Genomic DNA, 17,596 nt, shown 5'->3' on the forward strand with positions numbered 1-17,596 from the left:
TCAGTCCTTGCCTTTCCAAATACATGTACATCCTGTCCCTCAGGATTCTCTCCAACATCTTGCCCACCACCGATGTCATGCTCACCGGTCTGTTGTTCCCTGCCTTTTCCATCCCAATTTGTATAATAATGGCACCACGTAAATCAGCCTCATGTCTTCCTGCATTATTCCTTCGGCTGTTGATGATAAGTACATGTCATCAAGATTCCCAGCACTTACTTCCCAAGCTTCCCACTGAGTTCTCGTGTACCCCTGATCAGTGCCCATGAAGTGCGTTGTGATTACACATCATTTGGTTCGTGTATGGAACGAACGTCCTGAGAAGTGATGGGTGTGGGTAAAGTTACAACGTTTAAAAGACATTTGATTAAGTGCAAGTATAAGGGAAGGTTTGGGAAAATATGATCCAAGCACATGCAAGTGGGACTGGCTTAGATTGAGATTATCATCCGCATGGACTGTATGGGCCGATAGGTCTGTTTACAAACACTCAGTGTAACTCTCTGACTCCAAGTGTGTTTGTATGTCCAAGCATGTATCTGCGCATTTCTGTCCGCACTTGTCTATTTGTGTGCGTTTATATGTATATCTGTGTGCCCCTCTGTGTGTATCTATCTCTCTGCACATGTTATGTGTCTATTTCTCTGAGTGTGTGTGTGTCTGTGTGCCTGTGACTGTCTGTGTGTTTGTGTGTGTGTGTGTGTGTTTGTTGATGATGCTGTGAGCTGCTGCCCTCCCTCTGTCCCTCGTAAACTGAATCTCTGATGATTTTTACCCTCCACTCCAAGCTGTACAGTGCTGGGGGGAGACGAGCAGAGACTGACAGCAAAATAAAGCTCAGCAGGTCTGGCAGCATCTGTGGACAGAAATGAAAGTTAACGTTTTAGGTCGAGTGACCCTTCCTCAGAACTCGTGTCAGGTGGATATTACATCACTGTAAGCACCATAGTGACTGCCAGACTCGTCCCACGCAGACACACACAGATATACACACACACACTGATACAGAGATTTAGAGAAACTCATTAATACGCAGAAACTAATACAGACATGGAATGTCTGTCGGTATTTCTCTTGCTCCAGGGTGACCTTGTCAGCATTTCACTTGCTTTGTCTGGTGGGTGTCAGTATTTAAGTCTGTCCTCAGGGAGTGTGTGAATAGTGCACTTCCTCACAATAGTGAGTGAATCGGTATTTCTGTGTGGTGTGTGACTGTAGGACAATTTCAAAATATGCAGATACTAAACCTGGAAGAATTATAATGTTTGTGATGGACAGTGTGGAACTCCAACAGGACAGTGACACATTGGTGTAGTTTTCAGGTTTATGGCAGATGAGGATTAATGCAGAGCAGTGTGAGGTGATGCACTTCGGTAGGAAGGACATTGAAATACAGTATAAAACAGGCTGTAAGGTTAGCAGTGGTGGACTCTCCCTCTTTGTGGGCATTTAAGCGGGCATTGGATAGGTATATGGAGGATAGTGGGTTAGTATAGGTTAGGTGGGCTTGGATCGGCGCAACATCGAGGGCCAAAGGGCCTGTACTGCGCTGCGCTGTATTCTTCTAAAGATAGATAGAGGGACAGGTAGTATTGAGGAGGGGGGAGGCTGCAGAAGGATTTGGACAGGTTAGGAGAGTGGGCAAAGAAGTGGCAGTTGGAGTACAATGTGGGAAATTGTGAGGTCATGCATTTTGTTAGGAAGCATAGAGGCATGGACTTTTTTCAAAAAGGGAAGAAAATTCAGATGTCTGAAGTGCAAAGAGTCTTGGGAGTTCTAGTTCAGGATTCTGTCAAGGTAAACTTGCAGATTTAGTCAGTAGTTAAGAAAGCAAATGCAGAGAGGACTTGAATATAAAAGAAGGGATATACTTCTGAGGTTCTGGTCAGACCACATTTGGAATAGTGTATGCAGTTTTGGGCCCCATATCTCAGGAAGAATATATTGGCCCTAGAGTGGGTTCATAGGAGGTTCATGAGAATGGTCCAGGAATGAAAAGCTTAATATATGAGGAATATTTGATGACTCTGGGTTTGTATTCAATGGAGTTTAGAGGATGAGGGGAAATCGAATTGAAGCCTACAGAATACTGAATGGCCTTGACAGAGTGGAGATTGGGAAGATGTTTCCATCGGTAGGAGAGACTAGTACCTGAGGGCACAGCCTTAGAGTAAAGGGAAGACCTTCTAGAATAGAGATAAGGAGAAACTTCTTCAGCCAGAGAGTGGTAAATCTATGGATTTCATTGCCACAGAAGGCTGTTGAAGCCAGGTCATTGAGTATATTTAAGACTGAGGTATATAGGTCATTGAGTATGAAGGGGATCACAGGTTACAGGGAGAATGCTGGAGGATGGGGTTGAGAAACTTATCAGCCATGATTGAATGGCAGAGCAGACTCAATGGGCTGAATGGCCTAATTTCTGTTCTTATGTTTCATGGTCTTATGTTTTATAGTACTGACTTTGGAAGAGTTGATCAGAAGCAACAGGACTGATCAAGCTACTTAGGAACACAAGAATGGCCCATTCAGTCCATCAAGCCTGTCCCGCCATCAATATGATTGTGGTGGATTGTACATTTCAATGCCTTTTACTCAAACCATCTACATAATCTTAAACACCACTGGTAATCAGAAAACTATCAATCTCTAGCTTAAACATTCTCAAGGACTGAGCTTCTGGAACCATCTGTTCCAAACATTAACAACAGTCTGAGTAAAAATAAAACCTCCTCATCTTAAACCTATGTGGCATCATCCTTATTTTGAGTTACTTCCCCAACTAGGTGAAACCCCTTACCTGCATCTATCCTGTTTATCCCTTTATATACTTTGTGATGTTCAATGAGATCACTTCTTAATTTTTATAACAGGCCCAGTTTGCCCAATCTCTCTTCATAGAACAATCCCACCATTCTGGGAACAAGTCTTCTGAATCTTTGTGGATGCCCTCTATGACTATAATTTTTCCTGAGATAAGGAGACCAAAACTGTGCACAATACTTCAGGTGTAGTCCAACCAAGCTTCTATACAATTGAAGTAGTACTCCATTACTCATGTACTCAAATCTTCTTGATACTTAACACAAGAAAATGGGACAATTTACTTAAATCATCGGTTCGGGAGCCTTATCGTTATGTATTTGACAAGTTTTCATTAGGCAATCACAAACAAGGCAATAATTTCATCAGAACAGTTACCATCCAAATGCTCAAGAAGGTCTCAGTTCAATCTATAATCTTTGCTGAGACAAAGCTCTCAAAGGACATATAATTGGCTTTCACACTCCTACATGGACGATGCACAATACCTGTCTGTGAGATATTGAAAACACAATGAATATTTTCTGAAACAGTCATAAACAACTTATAAAGTGAATGTTTGTTTCTCTTTCCATAGATGCTGCCAAACCTGCTGAGTATTTCCAGCATTTTCTGACAACAGTTCAGAATTCCAACATCTGCAATATTTTGCTTTCACTTGTATGAAATCATTATTGTTAATTATTGGCATGGAGAAGTAAAATTCCTTGATATACCCCAGTAAAATTCATTAATTGGTCAGTTTTATTTATATTTCCAATTTTTTGAGCTGTTTCAAAGAAGGATTGAAGTCAGTAGAGATAAATATAATGTTATGTGGTCAAACACTGTATGGAGGTCACAGTTCTAGAGTTCTTGTCAAGAGTATTTGTCAAAGAAGAGTGTCTGCAGAGATGATCCTGCCAGACTTGGGCAATGGAGATGCAGAAATAGCAAGATGTTCTTGAGTTTGCTTTCTTACTCTCAACAGAGGTTTATTTCAGGAAACTAATCAATTCTTACTCTATGAAGAGTATCTCAGTGTCTCTTCCTGTTGGTCTCTGATTGAATATATCAACACACATCATAAGGATTCTATCTTCAGTGTTGGGACATGAGTCCTGATCAAATATGAAAGTCATAGAACAATGTATTGTCTTACTTATTCACTTCTCAGAAGTGTTCCTGTATACAATGTTGTTACCTTGCTTTTTCTAAGTGTAATATGTCCTCTGTTGCCTTCAACCATGATGGCAGAGCAACCCTGTCTATGGATCACCCAAGGGGGAGGCTAAACATTCTTCATTATTTTAAATTTCTTGAGATCTGGCCATGCAATCAGTCTCGTCAGAGTGCAGAGATGGGCTAAATGTCCTGCTGTAACTTTGCTGGCTCTTTGCTAGAATTGTATGAATGATCAGCATGGTTTAACCCACTGTATAGCTAAAATCCTTATCCAGCTCAGCTAATGGCTTTTGGACCAGCTGAACATCAGACAAAGTACAGGTCTTGACCCATAAGGAGTCTTCAATCTTTATTTCGCTTGGGTAAAAGGTAATGAGAGTAGGGGGATCAGAAATTGTGGCGAAAACCAACTCATGTCCCCCCATGATTCTGTTCTTAGGCACAAGAAGACATCGCCATATCAGTCAGCAGGCATGAAATTTCAGCATGATCTTTACACTAACCGTTGCCATGGGAAACCATATTCAGCAGGTTGTGAACAGTCTCCATTAATAAAAGCTGCTGGCTCTGTAGGACACTGTTGTTCTGTGTGGCTACATTCAGCTGCTTCTCCAGCTGCCCGATAAGTGTACTCTGTTTCACCAACAGGTCCTGCATCTCCAGCTTCTCTGCTTTTATTGACTGAAGCTCAGTTTCATGTTTACCTTCCATTTCCAAGACTTTCTTCTCTAGAAAGCTGAAAGACAAGATGTCACGTTCAATATCAATGTGCTTTCTTTTTATTGAATAAAGGTTAGTATATTGTCCAGGTGCATTCTGCGAGAGATGGATGCAGATGTTAGACCGATAATTCATGAGAAAAGATTTTTTATAATTCCTAGAAGTGTTCAAAATTCGAGAATTTTATTTGTCACATTTTGCCAGCAGTCATGGCAACAGGTGCATTTCAGGATGGTATAAGATTTCTAGTTTTGAGATGATTTGCAAACTTGAGGGTTAAAAGCCTCCACACTCCCAGCACCAGATTTTCTTAATACTTTGATCATGGTACATGCAAATTTGAGATTAGTTTGTGTTCTATGTTGTGGATTCAACATATTGACTTAAAAATTATAAAAGCAAGTTACGTCCTCGGGCAGGTCTGTGAGATGTTTATCATAAAAAAGGAAACAGATCAATTCAGGGTTAGGAGTCTGACAACCGGGTCATTTCCAGGTCCTGATGACGCATTTTATTGTTGTCAGTCATTTGCCTCACTGAGAAAGCGGGTTGGGATCAAGCCACACTATTTGCAGAATTTCCACAACAGTTACAGATTTTAAAATGTACACAGAATTCCCCAGTTTGCTGGGTTTTTGGACCCAGTTTGACTAAAAGCATGGACCACATTTCTGTGTTTAACAAAAATTATGAGTTTTTACATTTAGATGTTAGCTACAGGCAAACAATTATGAACCATTAGCATATAACCCATTATTCAAAACCTTAATGCCCTGCTAAACTCCCACTTAAACACAAACACAGTCAGAACAAAAAAAATAGCTGCTTTGGATGAAGGAAAACTGTGAAAGCTATTCAATAGTCACCTTTCACAGGATCTGCTGAGATAGCTCTTGGGCTGCTCAGAATGCTGATCCTTAGCTTTCCTTTCTCTGGATATTTTCAATGATTTCCAAGAGGTAAAGCAAGATTAATTCACACAATGGCAAATGTCACTGTTTTATTAATTAAAAGTCATGGAATTGAGCAATCACTGAAGGAAAAATAAACTGGTTTTCTTCAGGCTTAAAGGAGCTTTTCCTGCAGAGAGAGCTCCTGAGCTGGTGAGGATCTGTAGACATCTTACTATTTGTTCACAGCTGTTGAGCTACCTGAGAACCAATCATATTTTGTTGGCAAGCAGAAGGCATTTGTCACTGGTCTACAGAAAAACCAGCCAGTTGTGGCCAACCCAAGCTCCATTTGTACACAACCCATCAGCTCCAACAAATCTGAGTTGACATTGATGGAGGAGGCAGCACTAAGAATTGTGGAAGCACCATTGTGTTAGGGTTTGGGAGATGGCAAGATATGAGGCAGTGAAGAATAGGATTATTTGCTAACCCAATTTACATCAGATGAGCAAGAAGGTCTCTTGTGTGATTCTCGCAGTGGCTATACAACTGGTTTCATCTATGAGATTAGTTCTGATAAGGCATCTACTAAAGAACTGAGCAGATGCAAGCTTCCTGCTGAGTAGGAGAAACATGGAAATAGGTGAGGGATTGCAAAGGGAAGAAGGTGTTACATCACCACTTTCACATTCTTTCAAAGAGTCAGTAGGGAGGTACCACTGACACACGGAATCATAACTGAGGTGTACCATCCATTCATTGCTTCACCGCAAATCACCAAAGTTACGTTAACAGCATCTTCCAAATCTGCACCACCAACAGGAATGAAGAGAATAGATGAACCTGCAAGCTCCTCTCCAAATCACATACTATCTTGAGGTTGAACTATACCATTCATTATTGCTGGTTCAATAGGCAGGAATTCCCTTCCTTAAAATACTGCGGAAAAACTTACATCCCAAAGACTGCAGCAGCTCAAGAAGACAATGCCTTCTCAAGGTCAATTAAGGATAGGCAATAGCAAACAAGGCCCAGTTACATGAACAACTGGAAATATGAGGTGAATTGTCAGGATAAAGGTTAAGGAAACACAGAGCAGTCTCTGATTTGTTAATGCAAAGCAAGTATCTGAACATTGTGGCCACTGCAGTAGAGGTTACCAGTAGTGTGAATGTTGGTAGTTAAATAGTTAATTTTATGTTTCTTCACTTTGTAGGTTGATAGAAATCCTTTCAGCTGTGAATCCTTCCAGAAGTGGCTGACTGTCAGTGCTCAGAGTGAGAGATATTCTTTTCCTTGCTCTTTACCGGCTACACAGGGCTCTTCAAATGGCTAATCTCAGTGCTGTAATTCTCAAAGCACGATACTATTGTACACATATGAGGACATCACACACTAGGCAACTAACACACACAGACCAGGGTTGAAGCTCAAGTTTAACTCCTGTCTCTGCGTATTCTTGCAGGGAGGAAACATAAAAATGTCTCTCAGCCAAACTACTGTCCACTGTTACTATCATGTGCACAGCCTGAGATAACCCAGGAGATTATAACTTCAATTTGTAGTTCATTTTCTCCCTATGAAGCTTCTCTGACGTGTCATCAGGTATGAAGTTCCAGTCTCTCTCTCTCTCTCTCATACACTCTCTCACTCTCTCTCTCAGCTGCTAGCTAATTTATTGCTGACACCAACTGTTGGGTGTATGCCCCTTTTCTTTAGAAAAAAACAATGTTGCAATTCAAGTTCAGTCAGATCACTACTGATCCAGGTTTATGATCTGGGGTTATGACTATGTGTGTTAGGGTATTTGGGGACAATTAATTATGACACTGGACATGAGGAAATCGATGAATAGTGAATAAGTCCAGAGATCTCTGCACTTGCACTCACCCATCCTAAAATGGATCTAATTCCTGCCCTCTGGAAAAGGCATCCATAACTTCCCTGATGCCCTGAAGAGTTGCTGAAAGCACAATGGCATTCAGGTCTCCAGCTGATCCCTGGATCAACCTAAATAGTAATTCAGGGTGATCTTCACCACTGTGAGTCATGAATTGCCATGGGAATTATGAGGCATCAGTTTATTCTAGATCAAAACATACATGTCCAGGATAAGCTTCCTGAATAGGCGTTGTCTCAAATAGCATCTGTTCATCTGCAGATTGCTGACTTGTGGGTAAAACATGCAGGAAGGTCTCAGTAACACCTTCTTCCCTTTGCAATCCCTCACCTATTTCCATGTTTCTCCGACTCAGCAGGAAGCTTGCATCTGCTAATGTCTCTCTGTACTACTCTGTCTGATGTCAGAGTAAACCAATCCCATTTCATCTCGTTCAGCCATTACTAATTAATTAACTAATTAATTCATTCATTCATTCATTCACAAGGATTTCCCTTAGCGACCTTTCCAAATGATGCCAGCAGGTTCATGAGACTCTCAGGATCGCACTATTCAATGTTCACAAATAAAACCTGCTCACTATTGGTGATGACAAATCTGTGCCACTGGTTAAGAAGCTTAGCAGCATTCTCCAAGTCAGAAACAAGCTGATCTATGTACCTATTCAACACCACAACTCGCTTCTGTACCTATGACAGTTGCACATTGTCACATCCCAGGCACTACATGTTTCACTTGCCTATCAATTGAAAATTTGAACTGCTCCTCCCAGGCTTGTTGTTGCAAGTTTAATTGTAAGCACAAGAGGCAAGCATTTGTGCCCAGCTCCCTTGTCACATTCCAATCACTCAATATCTGCCTCACCCCATGCCTTTAGGAAATTGCCTTGTGCTGTGGAGGTATTGGGGTGCAGTAATCCCTCTAGCAAGGCGATTTTCAATGCATGCTAGTTTCCATCTCACCCCCCACGACATATGAGATTTCAAAGCCACGTTAAGTCTAGAACAAGAGATCACCTAATTTAAGATGAGGTGAATTTTGACTTGACTGAATGACGAAGGAGAGAGCATACCCTGTGCTTGTGTTGTGCAGAGTTACAAGCATGTTGTCCAGGAAGTAGACGTCAGTGTTTGCAAAACCACAGAAAAGAAAACAAGACAGTTTATCACTGCCATCTAAACGATGTTATCCAGCTGCAGAGCAATAACTTCCTACTGGTGTTTTTCTTTGTAAAATGAATATGCAATCATCATTTAAACAAAGGAGGTCTCAAGGAGCAAACAAAAAAAATCAGCAGTTTTTCATTACAATAAGTTCATTTCAAAGAGACACTAGAATCATGCAACCCAGGCTGAAGCAAGTACTGAATCAACCAATTTCTCATGCACTTATTTCGTGCAGTCAAGTCGCATATACTCCAAACACTTTAATTATCAATTCAGTGAAGCACTTGAAGCAGTCACTAAGAATTCTCAGAAATATTATGGTTGTATATGGGGTCTAGAGCAGTGAGATGAATCCATCATTTATTTCTTGAATTAAAATACTTCAAGAGTCACAGTTCTTGACACAGTGAACTGCTCTGAACAATGTTTTCTCTTTTGGAAAGGCAAAGGCTTCTTAAATAATCAGCCAGCCATGAACAGATTCTGTTGCATCGGAAGGATATATAAATCATGATTGGGATAGGAATATGGGAACAGGTGCAGGCCATTCAGCCATCATGTCTCTTCTGTCATTTCATGAGAAAGTTCAATCAATTAGAGTCATAGAGTCATAGAGATGTACAGCACGGTAATAGACCCTTCAGTCCATGCTGACCAGCTATCCTAACCCAATCTAGCCAGCACCCAGCCCATATCCCTCCAAACCCTTCTAATTCATATACTCATCCTGATGCCTTTTAAATGTTGCAACTGTACCAGCCTCCACCACTTCCTCTGGCAGCCCATTCCATCCATGTACCACTCTCTGTGTGAAAAAGTTGCCCTTTAGTTCTCTTTTATGTCTTTCCTCTCTCACTCTAAACCTATGCACTCTAGTTCTGGACTCCCTCATCGCAGGGAATAGATCTTGTCTATTTACCCTAACCATGTCCTTCATGATTTTATAAACCTCTATAAGGTCACCCCTCAGCCTCCGATGCACCAGGGAAAACAGTCCCAGCCTATTCAACCTCTTCCAATAGCTCAAAACCTCCAACCCTGGCAACATCCTTGTAATTTTTTTCTGAACCCTTTCAAGTTTCACAACATTGTTCCAATAGGAAGGGGAGCAGAATTGCATGCAATATTCTAAAAGAGGCCTAACCACTGTCCTATACCTCACAAATCCTGTACTCAATACTCTGACAAATAAAGGAAAGCTTACCAAATGCCTTCTGCACTATCCTATCTACCTGTGACTCTACTTTCAAAGACCTATGAACCTGCACTCCAAGGTCTCTTTGTTCAGTAACACTCCCTAGGATGTTACTATTAAGTGTCTAAGTCCTGCTAAGATTTGCTTTCCCAAAATGCAGCACCTCACATTTACCTAAATTAAACTCCATCTGCTGCATCGCAGCCCATTGGCCCATCTGATCAAGATCCTGTTGTAATCTGAGATAAGCTTCTTCACTTTCCACAACACCTCCAATTTTGATGTTATTGGCAAACCTACGAACTATACCTCTTATGCTCACATCCAAATCATTAATGTAAATGACAAAAAGTAGTGGATCTAGCACCGATCCTTGTGGCACTCCACTGACCACAGGGCTCCAGTCTGAAAAACAACCCTCCACCACCACCCTCTGTCTTCTACCTTTGAGCTAGTTCTGTATCCAACTGGCTAGTTCTTCCTGTATTCCATGAGATCTAACCTTGCTAACCAGTTTCCCATGGGGAACCTTGCCGAACACTTTACTGAAGTCCATACAAATCATTTCTACCACTCTGCCCTCATCAATCCTCTTTGTCACTTCTTCAAAAAACTCAATCACTCAGTGAGATATGATTTCCCATGCACAAAGCCATGTTGACTATCAATAATCAGTCGTTGCCTTTCCAAATACATGTACATCGGGTCCCTCAGGATTCCCTCCAACAACTTGCCCACCACCGATATCAGGCTCACTGATCTATAGTTCCCTGGCTTGTCCTTACCACCCTTCTTAAACATTGGCATCACGTTAGCCAACCTCCAGTCTTCCGGCACCTCACCTGTGACTATCAATGATACAAATATCTCTGCAAGGGGCCCAGCAATCACTTCCCTAGTTTCCCACAGAGTTCTCTAATACACCTGATCAGGTTCAGAGGATTTATCCACTTTTATGTGTTTCAAGACATCCAACAGTTCCTTCTCTGTAATATGGACATTTTTCAAGATGTCACCATTTATTTCCCTATATTCTATATCTTCCATGTCCTTTTCCACAGTAAACACAGATGCAAAATACCTGTCTAGTATGTCCCCCAGCTCCTGCGGCTTCGCACAAAGGCGGCCTTGCTGATCTTTGAGGGGCCCTATTCTCTCCCTAGTTACCCTTTTGTCCTTAATGTATTTGTAAAAACTCTTTGGATGCTCCTTAACTCTATTTACCAAAGCTATCACATATCCCCTTTCTGCCGTTCTGATTTCCATCTTAAGTATACTCCTATTGCCTTTATACGCTAAGGATTCACTTGATCTATCCTATCTATACCTACTCCTCAACATCATTTACTGTTCTTTAATTCTTCTGCTTTATACAATATCAAACAAAACATTATTGATCTCAGTCTTGAAAGTTACAACGAACCAAGCATTCAGCGATGTTGGGGAGAGGAGGTCTCACATTTATGTTTCCCCACTGTTGTGATAGAATCTTCTGTAACGGCATGGAACGGACTCCACTGGGTGGACTGATAAGTCTTATCATTGTTATGGGTCTGAGGTGGAACTGGGGTTGGAGAGCAGTTGGCACTACCTTTCAGACATTGTGCATTTGTCACTCAGCCTGTCTCACTGTATTGTGAATATTTCTACTTCTCTGTATTTTTCACTGTGGCCTAAAATAGGGAATGTACTATTTTAATAACCAAGGACTGTGGCTGCACTTTTTAAGAACAAGTTTCCTGACACTCATTGTCTGTTTCGTTTACAGTGTTGTTTCTTCAAGCAGTTGGGATAAGTCTAATTGCAGATGAGCTGGAATCAAGTGCTAGAAGTGAACATAGATTCAACTGAGAACAAATAGCTGATTGGGGAACGGTGACCAGATGATGTGACAATTCTTCCCGCCAACAATCATGTAATTGGGTCTCAAGTAGCTGAAAGGCTTGTGGGTATGAATGTTTGTAATCATCAGACCATTGACAAAGAAGGAGTTGTCTTTCTCTCTACAATAAAAATACACCTTTGTTTCCCTCCATCAATTGCTTTAAGCTGAGGCATTAAACCCTCAAGCCTTTCTTAGTGTGACTCCCTGTGACTCCTACAAGCGATTATAAGGACCTGGAGATGGAAGGTTGATGAGCACCAAGTCGTAATGACCAAAAAGTATCATTTCAGTGAAAGGGACCATTGACCTGCCTCCCCAGTCTTTCTCTCCATCCATCAAACATTGGGTGTTTTTTTCATGTCTGTTTATATGTCTGTCCAGAACGAAGAGCAAAAACAAAGAAAATTACAGCACAGGAACAGGCCCTTTGATACTCTAACCCTTCATGAATCCAGATCCTCTATCTAAACCTGTCATCTATTTTCTAAGAAAGAACAAACGTTTGTGTAGGGGAGTCGCAGTGTAGGGGGGTGTTTTGAGTTTTTAATGAGTAAAATTATCTGTGGACAATTTATAAGTGTCTACCTGTCATTAGAATCTTTTGTTTTGTAATAACAAATGGTGCTTCTAAGTGTAGAAACCTAATCCACTCTTCCTGCCAATCTGTGTTTAAAGGACAGATAAAATGAGGATTTCTGTGTACCTCCATAAAACCTTTATCTTTTGCAATGAGTCTGGGATTAGTGAGACTTCATTTCCAGCATGCAATCCCAGTAAGCTTTAACAGCGCCACAAGTTCTGTTTGATTTTGGAATCATAGGTAGCACTGAGCTCTGATGAATACATTCGGGAGCTCTTTACATCTGCCCATTTCAACAGGATGTTTCAACTTGTCTCACAGTTTGAGTCTTTAGCAGCTTCAGTGACAATACCAGCTGCATTGAAACGCACCTGTTCTTTTCATGGAGTTTGGTAATTTCCTGTGTCTGCACCATGATTTGTTTCTCCAGTTTGTTTGTTGAAAGCGAATTCTCCAGCAGCTGGATTTCAAGCCGTGATGTTTGATTCAAAACCTTAAAAATAAGTCAAGTTATTCTCGATAATGGAAAGGAACAGTTAGCATTGGAGCCAGCACTTGCTAAACTTTGAGTTGTCAAGCAGTTTAACCTGGAAACCTGCCATAAATGCTGAATATAGACAAATTCTTATTTTACTTTAGGACATGGAAAAGTATAGCACATGATGTTGTAACGGAACATGACACCAACTTAAACCATTCCCTTCTGCCTGTCCTTGATCCATATCCCTCCATTCATTGGAGACAGTGAGGACTGCAGATGCTGGAGATCAGAATCGAGAGTGTGTTGCTGGAAAGCACAGCAGGTCAGGCTGCATCTGAGGAGCAGGAGAATCGATGTTTCTGGCCAGAGCCTGATGAAGGGCTTTTCCAGCATCACACTCTCAGTCCTTCCATTCTTTGTCTATTATGAGCTTATCTAAAAGTCCCTTCAAAACCCCTATTGTATCTGCCTCCATCACCAGCCCTGTCGTGCATTCCACACGCAACCACTCTGTGTTAAAAATTTGCCCCTCACATCTCCTTTGAACTTTCCCTCTCTTACCTTAAATGCATGGCCCCTCGTATCTGATCTTCCAACTCTGGGAATAGGATTCTGACCGCCAACCCTATCTCTGCATCTCATAATTTTACAGATTTCTACCACGTCTCCCCTCAGCCTCAGCTGCTCCAGAGAAAACAACTTGGGTTTTTCTAGCCTTTCCTTTTTGCTTATACCCTTTACTCCAGGCAGCATCCTAGTAAACCTCTTCTGCATACTCTCCAAAGCCTCCACATCCTTCCTGTATGGTGGCAACTAGAATTGAACATAATACTCTAAGTGCAGCCTAACTAAGCTGCAATGTGACATCCTGACTCGTGTTCTGAATTTCCCAACTAATGCATGCCATATACCTTTTTCACCACCTTATCTACTTGAGTGGCCACTTTCAAGGAGCTATAGACTTCATCACAGAATGCCTACAGTGCAGAAACAGTCCATTAGGCCCAACAAGTCCACACCAATCCTCCGAAGAGCAACCCACCCCAACCCATTCCCCTATCCTATTACATTGCATTTCCCCTGATTAGTGCACCTAAGATTAGATCAGATTAGATTCCCTACAGTATGGAAACTGGCCATTTGGCCCAATATGTCCACACCGACTCTCTGAAGAGTTACACACCCAGACCCATTCCCCGACCCTATATTTACCCCTGACTAATGCATCTAACACTATGGGTAATTTAGCACGTCCAATTCACCCAACCTGCACATCTACAGACTGTGGGAGGAAACCAGAGCACCCAGAGGAAACCCATGTGGACATGGAAAGAATGTGCAAACTCCGCACAGTCGCCCGAGGTTGGAATTGAACCCAGGTGCCTGCATTGTGAAGCAGCACTGCTAACCACTGAGCCACCATGCTGCTCCAAGATCTCTCTGTACATCAATGCTGTTCAGGGTCCTGCTATTAACTGTATATTTTTCCTTAACATTTGATTTCCCAAAGAGCAGCATCTCCCACTCACTCGGATTAAACTCCATCTGCCATTTCTCCACCAATATCTGTGTGTGATCTATATCCCACTGTATCCTTTGACAACCTTCTACAGTATCCACAACTCAACCAATCTTTGTATTGTCTGCAAATTTACTAACACACCCCTCTACATTTTCACCCGAGTCATTTACAGATCTCACAAATGGCTGGGGTCCCAGTATGATCACTGAGGAACACCACTGGTCACGGACCTCCTACCTGAAAAACAACCTTCCACCGCTACCTGTATTCTATGGGCAAGCCAATTCTGAATCCAAGTAGCCAAGTCACTATGGATCCCATGCATCTTGAGTTTCTGAATGAGCCTAAATTGAGGAACCTTTTCAAAAGCCTTACTGTAATCCATGTAGACAACTTGCACTGCTCTACCCTTATCGATCACCTTCGTCAACTCCTCGAAAAATTCAATTAAGTTAGTAAGACACGACCTGCCTTGCGCAAAGCCATACTGATTTTCCATGATTAGGCCATGCTTTTCCAAATGTGTGTGAATCCTATCCCTAAGAATTCTCTTCAACAGCTTCCCAACCATCAATGTGAGATTCAGTGGTCTATAGTTTCCAGGATTATCTCTATTTCCCTTCCTGAACAGGGGAGCAACATTCCAGGACCTCTCCAGTGTCGAGTGAGAATGAAAAGATCTTGATCAAGGCCCCAGAAATCTCCTCTCTTGTCTCTCTCAATAATATGGGGTAGATACCATTGGGCCCTGAGGACTTATCCACGCTAATGCTCTTCAAGAAATCCAACACCACTTCTTCCTTGATCTCAAAATGTCTTAACATATTAGTGAGAAAAAGAGCACCTTCTGCCATCGGCAGACTGTCTGTAAACCCTCACTCTAAAAGGTACCTTTTCCATATGGAACATCTTTGCAGCAGAAGACCAAAGACGAACCAGGGAGTCCACGAACAGAGGAAGATCGACACCACTGTCTGGCTTTGAAAATTGATTTGCTGTAAATTTAACAGGGGCTTTATTGGATTAGTATATTGTTATTGAGTGGGAGGTAGATAACAAACCTTTAAGGGAAAGGAGGCTTACAGTTGTAAATAGTTGTTTAATGTTCTCTTTTGCAGTTAAAGAATAAAGCTGTTATTTTGGGCAGTTCTCTGTCACTCATACTTTAACAGATTACGAGGCAGGGTGAGCTTTTCTGTGTGCTTGGTTTAATTAGCAGAAGGGCTTGCCACCGTGTCATAACAATTATCATTAGAGTCTTAATTCCAGACTTTTATTGGATTCAAATCCAGGTCCCCAGAACATTACCAGGTTTCTGGATTAACAGGCCAATGGTAATAGCACTGGGCTGCTGCCTCCCCTGTGCTACCTAATTACTAAATTAGAACAAGTATCAAGCAACCTAACATTCTCTGAGTAGTATCCATGTGAGTTCTGCATATCTGGGCCAGTCTCTGATGCTGAGGTTAATTCTGGAGATTTTTGCAGAGGGTTCAAAGCAGTGAAAATCAACCTAATTCAAAGTTTAAACTTCCTGGGTAATCCCAAAGCTTGTGCAGGCACTAGAATTTCTCCAGGATCCCAATGCCCTGCAGCAATTGAAATTCAAATGTTGCTATTCTGGGCATTTGAAGAATTTAGCTAATGTTTGCAGCTGTCATGGACCTAGGTTTTATTTCTGGATTTTGTCTCACAATTGTGAGACTGCATTAAAAGAAAAATGTGTTCAATCTTCGTTCCCAAAGGGGTTAGTTTGGGTTTAGATCAGATGTAAAAAAAATGTGAAAATCTCAAACCCAAACTCAACTCAGTCATTTTGTAAATGGGACATCGGAAGCCAGAGAAGATGCAGCCAATGCAACCCCATGAAATGGATTGGACATTCTAATGCACCATTATAATGCAGCAAGGAGCATCTTATTAACTTCAGTTATAGATATGACAATAGCGAGGTGGGTGGGGGTTGGGGAAGGGAGGCCTATAATGCTGTGGGTAACGATCCTGCTTCTGAGTCAGTACCTCAGGGTTCAAGTACCACCGTGCACTTGATGACCAACCAGATTTAGAATCAAACTGTAACTCCTTCTCGCACAAACCAAGGACAGGCAGTAACAATGGGACAGATGATCAGCCAAGGACAGGCAGTAACAATGGGACAGATGGTCAGCCAAGAACAGGCAGCAACAATGGGATAGATAATCAGCCAAGGACAGGCATTAAGGATACTACAGATGATCAGCCAAGGACAGGCAGTAACAATGGGACAGATGATCAGCCAAGGACAGGCAGTAACAATGGGACAGCTGATCAGCCAAGGACAGGCAGTAACAATAGGACAGATAGTCAGCCAAGGATAGGCAGTAACAATGGGACAGATGGTCCAGATGGTCAGCAAAGGACAGGCAGTAACGATGGGACAGATGGTCAGCCAAGGACAGGCAGTAACAATGGGACAGAGGATCAGCCAAGGAGAGGCAGTAACAATGGGACAAATGATCAGCCAAGGACAGGCAGTAACAATGGGACAGATGGTCAGCCAAGGACAGGCAGTAACAATGGGACAGATGGTCAGCCAAGGACAGGCATTAAGGATGGGACAGATGGTCAGCCAAGGACAGCAGTAACAATGGGACAGATGATCAGCCAAGGATAGGCAGTAACAATGGGACAGATGGTCAGCCAAGGACAGGCATTAAGGATGGGACAGATGGTCAGCCAAGGACAGCAGTAACAATGGGACAGATGATCAGCCAAGGACAGGCAGTAACAATAGGACAGATGATCAGCCAAGGACAGACAGTAACAATGGGGCAGATGATCAGTCAAGGACAGGCAATAACAATGGTCCAGATGGTCAGCCAAGGACAGGCATTAAGGATGGGACAGATGATCAGCCAAGGACAGGCAGTAACAATGGGACGGATGGTCAGCCAAGGACAGTCATTAAGGATGGGACAGAGGATCAGCCAAGGACAGGCAGTAACAATAGGTCAGATGATCAGCCAAGGACAGACAGTAACAATGGGACAGATGATCAGTCAAGGACAGGCAGTAACAATGGGACAGATGAGCAGCCAAGGACAGGCATTCAGGATGGGACAGATGATCAGCCAAGGACAGGCAGTAATAATGGGACAGATAAGCAACCAAGAACAGGCAGTAACAATGGGGCAGATGAGCAGCCAAGGACAGGCATTCAGGATGGGACAGATGATCAGTCAAGGACAGGCAATAACAATGGGACAGGTGGTCAGCCAAGGACAGGTA

General features: G+C 42.2%; 1 protein-coding gene across 2 annotated transcripts in view; it reads right to left on the minus strand.

The window, feature by feature from the left end:
• The window catches only part of angpt2b (angiopoietin 2b), a 247,463-nt gene that overhangs the window by 116,747 nt on the left and 113,120 nt on the right, over positions 1-17,596 (minus strand). For both annotated transcript variants that reach the window (XM_043717869.1, XM_043717870.1), the window contains 2 exons: positions 12,698-12,819; positions 4,491-4,723 (listed from right to left, as the gene is read on the minus strand). In XM_043717869.1, the coding sequence (XP_043573804.1) occupies positions 4,491-4,723; positions 12,698-12,819 (355 nt within the window). The remainder of the gene's footprint in view (positions 1-4,490; positions 4,724-12,697; positions 12,820-17,596) is intronic.

The sequence above is a fragment of the Chiloscyllium plagiosum genome, chromosome 27, assembly GCF_004010195.1.
Source record: "Chiloscyllium plagiosum isolate BGI_BamShark_2017 chromosome 27, ASM401019v2, whole genome shotgun sequence".
In the NCBI taxonomy this organism is placed as follows: domain Eukaryota; kingdom Metazoa; phylum Chordata; class Chondrichthyes; order Orectolobiformes; family Hemiscylliidae; genus Chiloscyllium; species Chiloscyllium plagiosum.